At 47.0% G+C, this 17,787-nt stretch overlaps 1 protein-coding gene across 1 annotated transcript; it reads left to right on the top strand.

The window, feature by feature from the left end:
- Positions 1-2,614: 2,614 nt before the first annotated feature.
- On the top strand, positions 2,615-8,723 carry LOC146349174 (uncharacterized). The gene is made up of 3 exons (XM_084842116.1): positions 2,615-4,078; positions 4,163-6,642; positions 8,465-8,723. Exons 1-3 carry the CDS (start codon positions 2,963-2,965, stop codon positions 8,721-8,723), a joined length of 3,855 nt encoding a protein of 1,284 aa, XP_084698242.1. The 5' UTR covers positions 2,615-2,962.
- Positions 8,724-17,787: the final 9,064 nt, after the last annotated feature.

Below are 17,787 nucleotides of genomic sequence, written 5' to 3'. Positions count from 1 at the left end.
AGTTTCACACATGAATGGCTGGTTGGTCCCACCAGGTAGGCCCTTCTCACCCTTCTTTTAGAGCTTCTTTATTCTACTTTTTCAACAACACTTTGTCTCTCGGCTGGAAGAGATGGATGGGAGCATCTAGCGGCAACCTCTGGAATGGGATGGAGTAAGCTCGTAGCTGTGAAAGAACGGACTGTAGAGAAGTCAACTGGCCCCTCAACATCTGATCCCCCATTTCCCACTTGACTTCTTCCCTCCTTCCGCAGTGTACCCGGGGTGGGAATCTAAACATTAGCTCAAAGGGGGACAACTTTATGTCTTTTCTTGGCATTCTTTGAAGCTTTGTTAGAGCTATTGGCAAAGCCTCAATCCAAGTAAGCTTTACCCCTTGCTGGAGCTTGGTTAGGGTCTCCTTGAGACTCCAATTAGTTCTTTTAACCTGTCCACTCGCCTGGGGTTTCCAGGGGCAATGTAAGTGCCACTTTACCCCCAGAGCTCGTGCCAGTCCTTGCATAACAGCTGAGGTGAAGTGTGAGCCCTGGTCGGACTCTACAACCTCAGGCAGGGAGAACCGGGGCATCACCTCCTGTAACGACTTAGCAACTACAGTTTTTGCTTGACAGTTTCTGCATGGGAATGCTTCTACCCACCCCATCATTTGACACACTATTACAAGCAGATATCTGTAACCCCTACACGGTGGCATTTCAGCAAAATCAATCTGCACCCTCTGGAAGGAATAGTGCGCCCATGGTCGCCCTCCCCTTGGTGGAGGGGGTGCCCTGGGGGAATTAATTTTCTGGCAAACCTCACATGTTGCTGCTAATCGATGGGCGCGTACAGTTAGGCCAGGAGAGACGAACAGCCTCTTGCAATAGTCAATCATGGCTGATGCCCCGGTTGTCCAAGAGAATGATGCACTTGCTCTAAGATAGCTCCCTGCAGGGTCTGTGGTAGGAGCAGCCTCTCATCTGTCATCTGGATCCATCCGTCGCCACGGGGACTTACTCTGTGTTCTTGCGCCATCTGTAACTTGGAAGGGGAGTATGTGGGGGCTCCTCTCTTCTGGGTAAGACGAGAAATGTCCCTTTGTAGCAGCCATGTCAAAAATCAGATATGTTCTTGCTGAGCTGGCATAGGATAGCTAAAACAGCAATGTGGAAATTCCCCAAATTATTAACAGGACTGGGTCTCTCTGACACTGGCATATCATGTTCCAGTCCTCTGCTTGGCTTGCATATTGCTTGGATACATATCAAGGTCTCATTCTTTGCTAATCATGCCCTATTACCCATTTTCATAGACCTCGCAGTTAGAAACAGTGAGAGAAGGGGAGGGGGAAACTGCCTGCTGTCAAATCTATAAAAGTCATGTATTACTGTGATTTGGGGCTTCTGGCTCTTTGGAAACGATTCCAGCCTCAAGCCCGCGTGTTCAATAAAGAAGAATCTCTTTTTCCTTCACTCCGTGGTCTCTCTGACTCTGATTTCTGCTACATAAATGGTGCCGTGACTCGGATGTGGCAGGCTCTGAGCCAGACAGGTGGCAGTTGCCTGCTCTTGATCGCCGCACCGGGAAGACGGGCTCTGCGCATGCCTCCCTTTCTTGGCGCCACCAACCTTTTTGTTGGATGAACAGGAGACAGCCTGAGCTGGGACCGCCCGAACTGTAGCGAGCGGCAAGAGAACCTTGGGAAGCGGAGGAAGGAACTTGAGCCCTGCCTGTATTGCAGCTGCAATTGAGTTGAAACCCACATTGGAAGCCTTCAGGAGAAAGGCAAGTATATGGGAAAAAGAGGGCCCCGCCTTTAGGGAGAAAGGCCACTGGGCAGAAAAAAAGAGGGCCCCGCCTTATGAAGAAGGTCAGTGTTGGTGGTATACGTATACAAAAGAACCTACTCCTTGCGGGTAGAAGGGGGGCCTGATCACACCCCCGAGTGGGCGCCAGTACCTAGCACGCCAGTACTCACTAGGAAGCTGAGGAAGCTGGGGAAGCCGTTTTCCGCTCTGGTAAAAAGTGGGAAAAGTGGGTGGCAGGGACATATGGAAGCAGTGGAGAGAATGATGATTGTGTGAGTGGCTACTGCGGTTTCTGAAGCATACCGTTGGCCGTCCGGGTGCCCAGGCCAGTAGCAAAGTGCGTGGTGTGTAAAATCCTCTTGTGTCGGCCAGTGAGACCCCTTGCTCACTGACCAATCCCATTCCCTAATTGTGTCTGTCTTCAATTTAGGAGGGAGGCTATGGGTGGCGGGGGAAGCAAACCTTGCACCCCCTTGGGATGTATGTTAGCAAATTTTAAGAAAGGTTTTAGTGGAGATTATGGGGACCCCCCCATGAATCCTCAACGGTTGCGAACTTTATGTGAAATAGAGTGGCCATCTTTTGGTGTAGGATGGCCTACTGGAGGCTCTTTGGAGCCCAGCAAAATCAGTCGTGTATATGCCATCATAGTTGGGAACCCTGGGCACCCTGATCAATTTCCCTACATAGACTCGTGGGATTCCATAGTCCGTGTTTCTCCTCCGTGGCTAAAGAAATGCCTAGAATCCCAAGCAAAAGTTTTGGTGCTCAGAAAAGAAAAATTAGCCAAGAAATTACAGCCAGTGTTAGAAGCCCCGTGTGAAGATCTGGCAGAGCTAACGGCGTTTCCACCCGCTTATGCCCCGCTTCCACCCCGGGCCCATGTTACTGTAAGACCGCCTCGTCGAAATCCTGAGCCCCTGCCATCCTCCCCTTCCGGAGGCACTGCCCCGCGCCTCGACTTGGAATTGACGCCATCAGTTTCAAGCCCCACCGGCAGTAATTCGCCGATTTCAGCTACGGTCCTCAACTCTCAGATATTGCCTGCTGAGGCTTCCATCTCTGCAGGATCGGGAGATTCCCCTCTTACACCTCAGTCAGCATTAATAAAAGAGGCTGCAGAATTGAGAAGTTGGATAGAAGAAGTAGTAAAATCAGCAGCGGCCCTTACAGAGATGTGCTCACAAGAAGAAGAGGGGTTGAGCCCATCTACGGCTCAGCAGTCAGAGAGTGAAGCCCAACCTCTGCTTCCTCTGAGGCAGATAACTCAGATGGTGCACAACCCAGATCCCGAGGCGGCAGAGCATTATATCCCCATCCAAGCCTACACTTATGCACCCTTTACAACTTCAGATTTACTAAATTGGAAGACCCATTATGCTTCATATACCACAAAGCCTAATGAGCTAGTGGAACTATGCTCCAGCATTATGGCCTCGCATATGCCTAACTGGCAAGATTGCCAACAGTTGCTTTTGACGTTATTCACCACTGAGGAAAGGCGACGAATCCATCAACAAATGGAACAAATCGCCCTAGAAAGAGCCCTAGAAAATTATGTAAATCCCCAAGGATGGATGAGAGAGAGAGTGCCCTTAGAAAATCCCCATTGGGATCCCAACCTACCGGCAGGGTTAGAACGCATCACTCAGTACCAAACCTTGCTGTTGCAAGCTATGAGAGCAGGAATGAAAAAGTCTATTAATATGACAAAAGTCTCTGAAGTGTTGCAAGGAGCAACCGAAGCACCTGGAGAATATTTAGAACGTCTCCTGGATGCATATCGCCAGTACACCCCTCTCGACCCAGAAGCCCAAGAAAATATGAAAGTGATTAATATGGCCTTTGTAACTCAGAGTTATAAAGATATTCGAAGAAAGCTACAAAAGTTGAATGGTTTTGCTGGGAAGAATTTGACGGAATTATTAGAAGTCGCTCAGAAGGTGTACATAAACAGGGACCAAGAAGAAAAGAAAGAGAAAGAGAAGAGAATGGTGAAAAATGCGGAACTGCTTGCTGCAGCACTAGTAGGTCCGCAAGATGGAGGACCGGGCAGAGAGCAAAGAGGACGCGGACGAGGGAAGGGGAGAGCAGGAAGAAGAGAATTTTTGAGAAGGAATCAGTGTGCCCAATGTGGACAAGATGGGCATTGGTGGCGTGAGTGTCCAAATGGAACCAATCCGACGTACCAGGCGGAAAATCGAGGGGGCTACCACGGACGAGGGAGGGGACAGCCATGCTGGCAACCGAATAACTGGCAAATGCAAAGAGAATCAACTGGGAATTACGAAGTGAATCCCTTTACGGGAATGGCCGCAACCGAAAGTCTCGAATAGGACAGACCGGGCCCCTTTAATCTTGGCCCCGGGGAGCCCATGGTCACTGCCACTGTGGGGGGCCAAAATATTGATTTCATGATTGACACTGGAGCAGTGTCATCAGTGGTGACCTACCCCGTTGCTCCCCTCACCCATCAAAAAGTGCGGGTGATTGGGGCAACTGGTGCAGTAGAAGAAAAGCATCTGCTGCAGCAACGGACTTGTCGGCTCGGAAGCCACATAGTAGAACATCAGTTTTTATATTTACCTGAATGCCCTATGCCATTGTTGGGACGTGATTTGTTGTCAAAGCTGAGGGCCCAAATATCCTTTGAAGAAGACGGAACAACGGCTGTCGCCTTCCGCAGGCCCCAGGAAGGTCAGCTCCTGTCACTCACATATCCACAGGAAGAAGAGTGGAGGCTACATTGGACCATGCCAGTACTTGATGAAGAGCCATGGCAGGCTTTCTATGTGCCTGGAGTGTGGGCTGAAGATAATCCGCCAGGAATGGCAAGATGTGTGCCCCCTGTTGTAGTTGAATTAAAACCAGGAGCAATACCAGTGCACGTATGTCAGTATCCACTGCCGCGCCGAGTGGTGCTAGGAATTCAGAAGCACCTAGACCATCTGTTACAATATGGTATCCTTCGAAAATGTCAGTCTCCATGGAATACCCCCCTCCTGCCAATCAAGAAACCCGGCAGCACAGAAGATTACCGTCCAGTGCTAGATCTCAGACTGGTCAACCAAGCAACTGTGACGATACATCCGGTGGTCCCGAACCCCTATGTCTTGTTGGGATTGATTCCATCTGAAGCTACTCACTTTACTACCTTAGACTTAAAAGATGCCTTTTTCTGTATCCGACTGGCACCTAAGAGCCAAGCTATCTTCGCCTTTCAATGGGAAGATCAAATGACTGGGAGAAAGACCCAACTGACCTGGGGCCATCTTCCCCAAGGTTTCAAAAACTCCCCCACATTATTCGGGACAGCCCTAAGTCAAGACCTCCAAAATTTTCATTCCGAACCCGGGAAAAGAGTTCTGTTGCAGTACGTTGATGATTTGCTCCTAGCAGCATCATCAAGACTCAAATGCTGGCAAAGCACCCAGGAACTGTTGCAACTCCTGTGGGAACGAGGATATAAAGTATCTCGGAAAAAGGCACAACTTTGTAAAACCCAGGTACGATATCTAGGGTTCATAGTATCTCACCATCAGCGAGAATTGGGTCCTGAACGGAAAGAGATTGTGTGTGCCCTGCCAGAGCCAACTACTAGGAAGCAGGTGCGGGAGTTCCTTGGGGCTGCTGGGTTTTGTAGAATCTGGATTCCCAACTTTGCTGTAATGAGTAAGCCTCTGTATGAAGCTACCAAAGGTTCAGAGGCAGCTCCGTTTCAGTGGGGAGAGCCACAAAAACAAGCTTTCATAGATATCAAGAAAGCATTACTCCAAGCGCCCGCTCTAGGACTTCCTGATGTGGCTAAGCCTTTCCTGTTGTATGTCCATGAGCGAGACAGTGTAGCTGTAGGGGTGCTGACACAGCAACTTGGATCATGGCAGAGACCTGTTGCATATTTATTCAAGCAGTTAGATGTAGTTGCCAGAGGCTGGCCAGCTTGCCTGAGAGCCATTGCCGCAACTGCCCTCCTGGTTAAAGAGGCAGATAAGTTGTCAATGGGACAAGAACTAACCGTCCGGGTTCCACATGCAGTACTCACGCTAATGGAGTATAAAGGAAATTATTGGTTCACCAACGAGCGCATGACCAAGTACCAAGCTATGCTCCGTGAAAATCCGCGTATCAAGTTAGAGGCGTCATCCAACTTAAATCCGGCCACGCTGCTGCCAATAGAACCAGGAGGTCAGCCTGAACACGATTGCATCAAAACTATGGATGAAGTTTATTCCAGTCGTCCAGACTTGCGTGATAGCCCCTGGCCTCACCCAGACGTCACCTACTTTACTGATGGAAGCAGTTTTGTCCGAGATGGGAAAAGATACGCCGGCTATGCAGTAGTAACTAAAGACAAGGTTATCGAGGCCAATCCTCTGTCTGTGGGAACTTCAGCCCCAAAGGCAGAATTAATTGCCCTAATTCGAGCCCTGACGTTGGCTGCTGGACTCACGGTCAATATTTATACGGACTCTAAGTATGCCTTCACCACCCTCCATGCCCATGGAGCATTGTACCGTGAGAAAGGATTAATAAACTCCACCGGACAAGGTATCAAAAATATAACAGAAATATCAGCTCTATTAGATGTCGTATGGCACCCCAAACGTGTAGCAGTAATACATTGCCGAGGGCATCAAAAGGGAACAAGTGAGGTGGCAGAAGGCAATCGATGGGCAGAGCACGTAGCCAAGCAAGTTGCCCTCAGAGACGAGCACGATAGAGAAAAAATTGAGATGACAATCTCGGAAGCCCCATTGTTCCAAGTTAACTTGACAGATGTGCGTCCAACCTACACTCCGGAAGAAGATCAAATAGCTGTTGAGACCCTGCAAGCTAAGAAAATAGCCCAGAAGTGGTGGGAACTGCCAGTGGATGAATCTATGTGCCACAATGGCTAGCTTGGAGCATTGTCCAGACTGCACATAAAGCTACCCATCTGGGAAAAAGTGCCCTGGCAGCACTACTACAAAAGCAGGTCTACATCAATGAACTACACAGTTATGCCAATTTAGCATCTATGCGATGCGTAGAATGCTCCAGAAATAACCCCAGACAAGGAAAGAGACCCCCTCCCAGCATTCAGCAACCTGGCACTCTTCCTTTTGAGGCCCTAGTTGTTGACTTTACTGAAATGCCTAGGGTAGGACATTATCGTTATCTACTAGTTTTTGTGTGCACTTACACAGGATGGGTAGAAGCCTATCCTACCCGAACTGAGAAAGCACGTGAAGTTATAAAAGCCTTAATGAAAGACATAATTCCGAGACACGGATTACCCCTATTTATTGGATCCGATAACGGCCCTGCATTTGTTGACAAGGTGTTGCAAGGAGTTAACCATTTATTAGGCATTCAGTGGAAGCTTCATTGTGCGTACCGCCCGCAAAGTCCTGGACAAGTGGAAAGGATGAATCGGACCCTCAAGACCCACTTAGCCAAGCTGTGTCAGGAAACTCAGCAAAAATGGATAGAGATGCTGCCCTTAGCTCTGTTCAGAATTTGATGCACTCCACACAAAACTACTGGTCTGTCTCCCTTTGAATTAATGTATGGCAGGCCTCCCCAAATTTTAGTAGGATTAAAGGGAGACCTGCAAGAATTGGCCAATGTTAGTTTAACCCAAGAGGTTCAGGCACTAGGCAAAATTCTTCAAGCCCAGCGCCGGTATATTTTGGAAAATAGACCCCCAATTCCTATTACTGAAATCCATCCTTTCCAGCCGGGAGACGAAGTGTGGGTCAAAGAGTGAAAAAATGACCCTTTAACTCCCAGATGGAAAAGACCAAATACTGTTATACTTTCCACCCCTACAGCTGTAAAAGTAGCTAGAGTTAAACCTTGGATACATTGGACGCGAGTCAAGAGAGCAAAAAGGGGGGAGTGGATTGCAAACAGAAATCCTGACAATCCTTTAAAAGTTGTATTGCAAAAGAAAAAGCAGTAAAAGAAGACTCAGGCTAGACCTTACTGGGGACATACCAGGAAATTGTTCCCCCTGCGTACGGTCAGACCTGCAGCTGGAGAGTTGAAGAGCAGGACTAGACCCTACTGCAGCTTGCCGGGTAAATGGCTGCCCTGCGTACGGTCAGATCCCAAAGAAGATTAAACATGTATGTTGCGATGTTAGTAGTGTTAAGTTGCACCTCCTCAGTATTGTGCGCTAAAGGGGGGCCTGCTTTGGGAGAGGGAGGTATGCCCTTAAGGTCTGCCGATAATTATTGGCTTCACTTAGCTAATATCACTAGAGTAAAGCATTTTTGTTTGCCAGAAGATATACCAGCCAATAGACTTATTAGTTCCTGTTTAATACCCGTTTGTAAGCATCCCGATGGGATTCAAAATGATACTATGTTGAGTCATTATCATATAAATTTGACTTATTCCCAAAATGCAAACTGGGGCGCAGTTACAAAAACTCTGCCTCCTACTGAATTTACTTTACGCACTCCCATTGTAGCTGGTATAAATGCCACTTGTGCTCGTATGATTAATTGTCAAAAATCTTCTGGAAAATGTAAAGCTATCCCTGGACCCCCCTTCCACTGTAATGAAATTCAAAACATATCCTTTAATTATGCACATATACTTCTGCCTCATGGATGGTTTTGGACCTGTGGTTCCCGTACCTGGTCATTCATCCCTGCCAACTTGTCTGATAACCACCCATGTTGCCTTAGCCGTCTGGTACCAGTCCTTCCCCCGTGGCCTGAGAACATTCGCCAGCGACAGCCCCGGGCGCTCCAGCTGACTGAGAGCTGTACTAGTCATGTGAGTCTGTACTCTGATTCAGAGAAACTAGCATTAGCAGCATCTCTAGTTGGAGTGCCGGGCCTAGCCTTGGCTGATGGTCTGGAGATTAACAGGTTAACCTGTAGCTTAGCCAAAAGCATAAATGCCACCTCACAAGCTCTGTCATTATTAAATTACGAGACCTAAGAGGTGCCGTTTTAGAGAACAGAGCTGGTATAGATTATCTTTTCCTTCTCCATCATCTGGGCTGTGAGTCACACCAGAAGCTTTGTTGTTTTAATTTAACTGATAACAGCAACGCTATAAATATGCAGCTCAATAATCTGCGTAATATAGTGGCTGATATAACAATAGGAAAACATGATTGGCTCGACTGGTTGACCTCTTGGCTTCCAGACCTCAGATGGCTAAAAGCATTGTTCGTTCTGATATTACCAGTAATAGTGGTAGGAATGCTGTTGTGCTCCTGCATCCCCTGGTTCATGCGTTGCCTGAAACATCAATTTACTGCCTCGGCCACTAAAACAGCTGCCCGCTATGCTTTAATAGCTCAGCAAGATATACAGTAAAAGTGCTATAGTAATCCTGTGTTATGCTTTGCCAACTTCTTGTGTAATTAAATGCTATAATTGTAATAAAATTATGCATTAAAGGGGGGAATGTAGCAGCCATGTCAAAAATTAGATATGTTCTTGCTGAGCTGGCATAGGATAGCTAAAACAGCAATGTGGAAATTCCCCAAATTATTAACAGGACTGGGTCTCTCTGACACTGGCATATCATGTTCCAGTCCTCTGCTTGGCTTGCATATTGCTTGGATACATATCAAGGTCTCATTCTTTGCTAATCATGCCCTATTACCCATTTTCATAGACCTCGCAGTTAGAAACAGTGAGAGAAGGGGAGGGGGAAACTGCCTGCTGTCATATCTATAGAAGTCATGTATTACTGTGATTCGGGGCTTCTGGCTCTTTGGAAATGATTCCAGCCTCAAGCCCGCGCGTTAAATAAAGAAGAATCTCTTTTTCCTTCACTCCGTGGTCTCTCTGACTCTGATTTCTGCTACACCTTGGATTCCTTCCTTGGCTGCCCTCTTTGCGGCCTTATTTGCCCTTAAGCAACTCGGCCAGCCTCTTGCCACGACATCAAGGACCTTGGAGTAATATCCCACCGGCCTCCAGGAGGGGCCCTCTCGCTGGCAAAGTACTTCCTGGCCAAGCCAAAATCACGCTACTACCATGCTCCTAAAAGCTGCAATAAACTGTGTAAGCTGGGAGACCCAACCTGATTGAGAAGAAAAGAAGATATTGGAGCAACTGTCTTAAAAAAACAGTGAGATCTGTGTAGCTGGCTGGCTGGCTGACGCTGTCAGTAATGTTACAACTTTAAATTAAGACTGTTTTCCTGTTTGAGACCCCAGCGAAGAAAGCTGACCCGAGTTATTTGTTGCCCGTGCCAAAGCAAGAATTTGGCTGCCCTGTACCTCATCGTGTCCTGTTTTGAGCTTGGGATTTACAAATACAAACACGCTGAGAAGCTTGCCTTTGAAGTCCTGCAAATCACCCCACCGCCTCCCTGAAAATTAATGGCTGCCTGAAGAATGCAAGTATAAGGCGATGCCCATCACCCCCCAGCGTCCTGAGTTTCGGCACTTTGCTTTCATGTACCAGGTTGGGGGAGAAGAGAAGAAAAGGGGTGTGTGTAATATTGTAAATCCCTGGCTAGCTTGTCTAGTGATAGACAGCCCCGAGAGCTTTTCCCCCCTAATTGCTGGATCTGCTCCATCATGCCTTACCATGCAAGAAGTGTTTCCATTCATTGTGTTAAATTGCAAAAAAGTTTGTTGTGTGTATTTTATGATTTCTTAGATATCATAAAATATATGTGATATTTGCAGATGTTTATACTGTTAGTTGCAACTCCAAATGATACTGAGTGTGGTTCCCAATGGTTGATAGGAGAAAAGACAGAGACAAATAGAGAAAGACAGAGACAAGTAGAAAAAGACAGAGAAATAGAGAAAGTGGCAGACAGATAGAGAAGGGGGGGGAGAAGAAAGAGGAGGCAAGAGGCAAAGAGAAAGAACATTTGTAGAGAAGAAGCGTGGCCATAGTTGCCCCCAGGGTGAATTAGAAGCAGCTGATTGTGCCTGGAGCTTATTACCTGGGGGTAAAGTAGCCACAATAATGTAATAGTTCTTTAAGATGAGAAAATGTAACTAGAAGGAGAAGAAGAGCCTATCCCAAATGTGCGTCATTGGGACTAGTGTAGGGCAGAAAGGTTTAAGTAAGTTTAACTTGAAAAAGACACATGAAGAGACAAGGCTGGTGCATGGAGCGGAAAGTTTTATGTAAAAAGTTTGAAACATGATCTGCAATACAGGCAGATCAGCAAGAGAAAGAAAGCAAGAGAGAGAAAGCAAGAGAGGGAGAGATTTCTCTCTCCCAACACAGAAGCGGGGCTAGAGCGCCTCACCCAGTATCAAACCCGGCTGTTAAAAGCCGTAAAGGCAGGTATGAAGAAGTCAGTTAATATGACCAAGGTGTCTAAAGTGCTGCAAGGTGCCACCGAGGCCTTAGAGCGTACTTGGAGCGTCTTTCAAATGCCTATCGCCAGTATACCCCCCTCGACCCAGAGGCCCAAGAAGACATGGACGAGGAAATAGAAGAAGACCCAGCAGAGGCAGAGGCACAGTGTTCCCATTGTGGACAAGATGGACATTGGTGGCACGAATGCCCAAATAAAATAAATCAAATACACAAAGGAGAAAACCAAAGGGGCCAGAACGGGCGAGGGAGGAGACAGCTTGGTTAGCAACCAAACTGGCAAAAGCAGGGGTCTATAAAAATGTATAAAGAAGCCCCCTTCATTAAAGTGGCTAAAGCCAAAAGTCTTAAATAAGACAAACCGGGCCCCCTTACTGTCGGCCCCGGGAAGCCCCTAGTCACTGCCACTGTGAGGGGCCGTGACATTGACTTCATGATTGACACTGGAGCGGCATCAAGAGCAAGCAAACGTTAGCCTTAAACAAGAAGTCCAAACACTGGGCAAAGTTCTTCAAGCCCAGCGTCGTTTTGTCTTAGAAAATTGGCCCCAGTTCCCATCACAGAAGTTCATCCTTTCCAACCAGGAGATGAAGTATGGGTTAAAGAGTGGAAAAATGACCCGTTGACTCCTAAGTGGAGAGGACCAAAAACTGTCATACTTTTCACCCCCACAGCCGTGAAGGTAGCTGGAATTAAACCCTGGATACATTAGACACGAGTCAAGAAAGCAAAGGGGAAAGTGGACTGTAGCTGAAAATCCTTTAAAAGTCATTCTAAAGAAACAGTAAGAAAATTCAGGCTAGACCCTACTGTGGGCACACCTGGAGACCGCCCACCCAGCGTACGGTCAGACCTGCAACTGGAGAGAATTGAAGAAGGGGACTAGACCCTACTGCAGCTAGCCAGGTGAATAGCTGCCCGGCGTACGGTCAGATCCCAAAGAAGATCAAACATGTGTGTTGTAGTGTTAGTAGTGTTGCATTGTGTTTCCTTAATAAGGTGTGAAAAAGGGGGGGTCTGCCCCTAGAGAGGGAAATCTGTCCCAGCGATTTGCTGATAATTACTGGCTTCACCTGGCTAACATCACGGGAGCAGAACATTTTTGTTTGCCAAGAGATATACCTGCAAACAGGTTTTTTTTATCTTTTTCTCCTCCATCATTTAGGCTGTGAAGTACACCAGACGCTTTGTTGTTTTAATTTAACTGATAATAGTAATGCTGTAGATGTTCAAATCAATAATCTGCATAATATAGTGGCTGATATAACAATGGGACAAAACAATTGGCTAGATTGGTTAACCTCTTGGCTCCCAAATCTTAGCTGGCTTAAGGCATTGTTCATCCTAACTCTACCAGTGTTGTTCATGGAGTTACTGTTATGCCTTTGCGTCCCTTGTCTTATGCGCTGTTTAACCAATCTGTTTTATGTCTCAGCTAATAAAACTGCCGCCCTCTATGCTCTAATAGCTCAGCAGGACATTAAGTAAGAGGTTGCCATAAGAGTCCTGTGTTATGCTTTGCAAACTATAATGTCTATTTGTTTAATAAAAATGCTATAATTGTAGTAAAATTATGCATTTAAGGGGGGAAATGTAGTAGCAATGTAAAGGGTCAGACTAAGTAGCCTCATGCCTCATGTTCTTGCTGAGCTCTTGCTCTCTGAAATATATGTTTGTTAGCTGACAAGACGCAGGAATGTCTTATCTAGTTAACAAGGCTAAGGTCAGCATAGAGTTGTATATCATGTTCTCTGCTGTTCTCTGATGTTCTCTGCTAATCATGGCTACCCTATAACCCATTTCTTGTGTTATAAACAATTGTGCTAGGAGAGGAAATGCTGAATACTGCAAACCCACACGGAAAGGGGCAGGGGAGATTTTGCCTATGTGTCACAATATCTTTAAAAACAGTTGCTGATGTAAATCGGGGCTTTTGGCTCTTTGGAAGTGATTCCAGCCATAAAGCTCGCGCGTTCATAAAGAAAAACTCTTTTCCCTTCACTCCGTGGTCTCTCTGACTCTGATTTCTGCAACAGCAGCAAATTCCATAAGCCCTTGTGTGGTGTGTGAGGAAACCCCTCCGTGTGCAAATGGGCCAGGCTGAAGGTAGGCAGTGTGGCACCTTTCCTGACACCCAACAAGGTGCCCCCCACTTCGATTTTTATTTCATATCTTTTCTTCCCAGCAGCTGGGATTGCTGTAAAAGAGGTTTCTGTGATGCTGAAATCTGTGGGTCCAAAGGAATTGCATGATGTACTGGGGCCTCTACCCCACCTCTGCCTTGTACTCAGTCTTGGGGGCATTTTATTTGTACTTTGTGACTAGCCGCACCCCATGGTAGCCATTTTGTGGTGGTGCCCAGGACAGTTTCTGAAATAGCCCTAATGTGCCCACAGCCCCAAAAGGTTGCCTACCCCTGGGCTGGATGAACACCTGGAGAGCGGCCTCTGACCCGTCTCTCTTGGCAGACAGGCATTCTGAGCTCAGTGGGGTACTGGGCTGACCCAGTGTGGCACTGGTTCTTTGCAGGTAACGCCCTCCCCTGCTCCAGCTTCTGCATGGAAGCACAAAGCAAGGGAAACTGTGGGTTGGAGCCAGGATCTGCCTTCTGCTCGCAAAGGACCCTCTCCCCAATTGGGAGGGGACCCTCCACACACCAGAGCTCACTCCATGCAGCAGGGTCTCCTGACTCTGCCTCACACTTTCAGGGGCTCGGGGGACTGCTGTGAGGAGGGGACAGGGATCCTGCTTAGATCTGGATCCAGCCCCATGTAGCCCCTCTGCAGCAATGTGAGGGGGTCTCTGCTCCGTTTCCCCTTCCCCCTGCTCACAGGCTCCCCTCTGCTACTACATTATGAATGGAAAGCAACTAATTTTCCCCGTGTATGCAGATTTCCCTGAAGAAACTAAAATCCCCAGTCTTCCAGTGCAGCATCTGAAGGCTCCTGAGAGCTCCCACCCCAGTTTCGCCACATCCCAGCAATCTGCTGCTGAGTTATTGCTCCCCACCCCATTTTTCCCCATGTGTGCACTTTTGCCTACCACTTCCAACTCCCCCCCCACTTCTCCCCTTCTGCTTCCCCCTGCTTGTAATGAGAAGGAAAGATCATTAATGCAATAAAGTGGTCAAGCAGAGAAGAGACTTTACATAACAACAGAGAAAGTACAGAAAGAAGCATAACCTTGCAACAGCGATCTAAGAGAGCATCAGAGAAGCAAAAGAACGCTTTAGGGCTGCTGCTGCGCTTCTGGGGATTTTCTCAATGGGAATGCGAAAAACTACTTCCACTGTGGAAACAAGGGGGAATGGGGCATCCTAGGACACTGCCAGTCAAAGAGGCATGCCCAGAAGTCCAAAAAAAGCTCTTTTTTTCCTTTCATGCAAGCATTACCATCCTCAATGTTCAGGCCTTCTGGGATCAGATGGAGGCTGTGGGGAAGAAGAGAACTCAGGAACAGAGCTGAGCTTCTGTTATCTCATTTATTATTATTATTATTATTATTATTATTATTAAATTTATTAATGGCCCATCTGGCTGGTCACCCAGCCACTCTGAGCGATGTACAGCATATAATAAAACAGTTTAAAACAATAAAATTCTACAATAAAAACATTTTCTAAAATACCCTAAACCCCTCCCAAATGCCTGCCTGAACAACCACGTTTTTAATGCACGGCGGAAGCTCATTAAAAAGGGAGCGTGGTGGAGTTCCCTAGGGAGGGAGTTCCACAGAGTGGGGGCCACCACAGAAAAGGCCCTCTCCCTTGTCCCCACCAGTCTAGCTGTCCTGGCTGATGGGACAGAGAGAAGTCCATCCGAGGCTGATCTTGTTAAGTGGCCTGTTATAATTATTCTAATTATATCCATCTTTTTCCCTCCTGCAAGGAGCCCAACATGTCTTACATGGTCCTCCTCCTCTCTGTTTTATCCTCACAACAACCCTGTGAGGTAGGTTAAGCTAAGAATCAGTGATTGTCCCAAAGTCACCCAGTGAGCTTCATAGCCAAGTGCAGACTAGAACCTGGGTCTCCTGAGTCCCAGTCCAACACTCTAACCACTGAACCACACTGGCTGTCTTGGCAGACTACCAAACAATGGTGAGATGTGCAGAACCAAAGGCAGGCCCTCACTGAAGGAAGAGGGGGGAACTGGCCCCATGGGGCTCCTAATGGCACTCCAAGGACCAGCTGTTAATGCTAGGCAGTGCTCCCTTCTGCAGTGGCCCCGGTTCCATAAAATGCCAGCCAGCACTTTAATTCCTTGCACACACACACACTCTTTCCTCTAAGGAGCATAATGCAGCTTAAACTGTTTCTGTCCCCCTTTTTATCCACACAACAACCCTGTGAGGTAGGTTTGACTGAGAGGTAGTGAGTAGCTGCCCCTTCATGGATCACTGCCTTGTTGTGGCGAAGGGGCTTGTGTAACTCAGTGAAGCCATAAGCTACGCCGTGCAGGGCCACCCAAGACGGACAGGTCATGGCAGAGAGTTCTGACAAAATGTGGTCCACTGGAGAAGGAAATGGCAACCCACTCCAGTATTCTTGCCAAGAAAACCCCATGGAACGTATCACAAGGCTAAAAGAGATGACGCCGGAAGATGAGACCCTCAGGTCGGAAGGTGTCCAATATACTACTGGGGAAGAGCAGAGGGAATTTCCAAGTAGCGCCAGAAAGAGTGAAGCGGCTGGGCCAAAGCCGAAGGGACACTCAGCTGTGGATGTGTCTGGCGGTGAAAAGAAAATCCGATGCTGTAAAGAACAATATTGTTTAGGAACCTGGAATGTCAGATCAATGAATCAAGGTAAGCTGGAGGTGGTCAAACGTGAGATGGCAAGATTGAACATCGACATCTTGGGAATCAGCGAACTAAAATGGACAGGCATGGGCGAATTTAATTCAGGTGACCATCGTATCTACTACTGTATGGCAAAATCATATCTACTACAGTATGGCAAAAGAATGGCAAACCATTCAACATCGCAGTAATTCAAGTCTATGCCCCAACCACTGAGGCCAAAGAAGCTGAGGTTGAGCGGTTCTATGAAGACCTACAACACCTTCTAGAACTAACACCAAAAAAAGATGTCCTTTTCATCATAGGGGGTTGGAATGCCAAAAGAGGAAGTCAAGAAATCACCAGGATAACAGGCAAGCATGGCCTTGGTGTACAAAATGAAGCAGGACAAAGGCTAATAGAGTTTTGCCAAGAGAACACGCTGATCATAGCAAACACTCTTTTCCAACAGCACAAGAGGCGACTCTACACATGGACATCACCAGATGGTCAATATCGAAATCAGATTGATTATGTACTTTGCAGCCAAAGATGGAGAAGCTCTACACAGTCAGTAAAAACAAGACCTGGAGCTGACTGTGGCTCAGATCATGAGCTGTTTCTTGCAAAATTTCGGCTTAAATTGAAGAACGTAGGGAAAACCACTAAACCATTCAGGTATGACCTAAATCATATCCCTGATGAATATACAGTGGAGGTGAGGAATAGATTTCAGGGATTAGACCTGATAGACAGAGTGCCTGAGGAACTATGGACGGAGGTCCGTAACATTGTTCAGGAGGCAGCAACTCAATCCATCCCCAAGAAAAAGAAATGCAAGAAAGCCAAGTGGCTGTCTGATGAGGCTTTACAAGTAGCTGAGGAAAGAAGGGAAGCGAAAAGCAAGGGAGAAAGGGGAAGATATACCCAACTGAATGCAGAGTTCCAGAGAATAGCAAGGAGAGACAAGAAGGCCTTCTTAAATGAACAATGCAAAGAAATCGAGGAAAACAACAGAATGGGAAAGACTAGAGATCTCTTCAAGAAAATTGGAGATCTCAAGGGAACGCTTTGTGCAAAGATGGGCATGATAAAGGACAAAGAAGGCAGGGACCTAACAGAAGCAGATGAGCTTAAGAAGAGGTAGAAAGAATACACAGAAGAACTATACAGGAAAGATCTGAATGTCCCTGATAGCCATGATAGTGCGGTCACTGAACTTGAGCCGGACATCCTCGAGAGTGAAGTCAAGTGGGCCTTAGGAAGCATTAGTAACAACAAAGCTAGCGGAGATGACAGTATTCCAGCTGAGCTATTTAAAATCCTAAAAGATGATGCTGTTAAAGTGCTGCATTCAATATGCCAACAAATTTGGAACACTCAACAATGGCCGCAAGACTGGAAGAGGTCAGTTTACATTCCAATCCCAAAGAAGGGCAACGCCAAAGAGTGTTCAAACTACCGCACAATTGCGCTCATTTCACATGCCAGCAAGGTGATGCTCAAAATCCTACAAGCTAGGCTTCAGCAGTATGTGAACTGAGAACTACTGGAAGTACAAGCTGGGTTTCGAAGAGGCAGAGGAACTAGAGATCAAATCGCCAACATTCGCTGCATCATGGAGAAAGCAAGAGAATTCCAGAAAAACGTCTATTTCTGCTTCATTGACTACACTAAAGCCTTTGATTGTGTGGATCACAACAAACTGTGGCAAATTCTTAACGTGATGGGAGTACCAGACCACCTTACCTGAGAAACCTGTACGAGGGTCAAGAAGCAACAGTAAGAACCAGACATGGAACAACCAATTGGTTCAAAATTGGGAAAGGAGTACGACAAGGCTGCATATTGTTGCCCTGCTTATTTAACTTATATGCAGAGTACATCATGAGAAACGCCGGGTTGGATGAATCACAGGTCGGAAT

The sequence above is a fragment of the Heloderma suspectum genome, chromosome 3 (assembly GCF_057233095.1).
Source record: "Heloderma suspectum isolate Gila_16-S chromosome 3, 16-S_ref, whole genome shotgun sequence".
NCBI classification, from domain to species: Eukaryota; Metazoa; Chordata; class Lepidosauria; order Squamata; family Helodermatidae; genus Heloderma; species Heloderma suspectum.
Note: the sequence above shows the minus strand (reverse complement) of the source record. Positions and strands in the feature narration are given on the sequence as shown.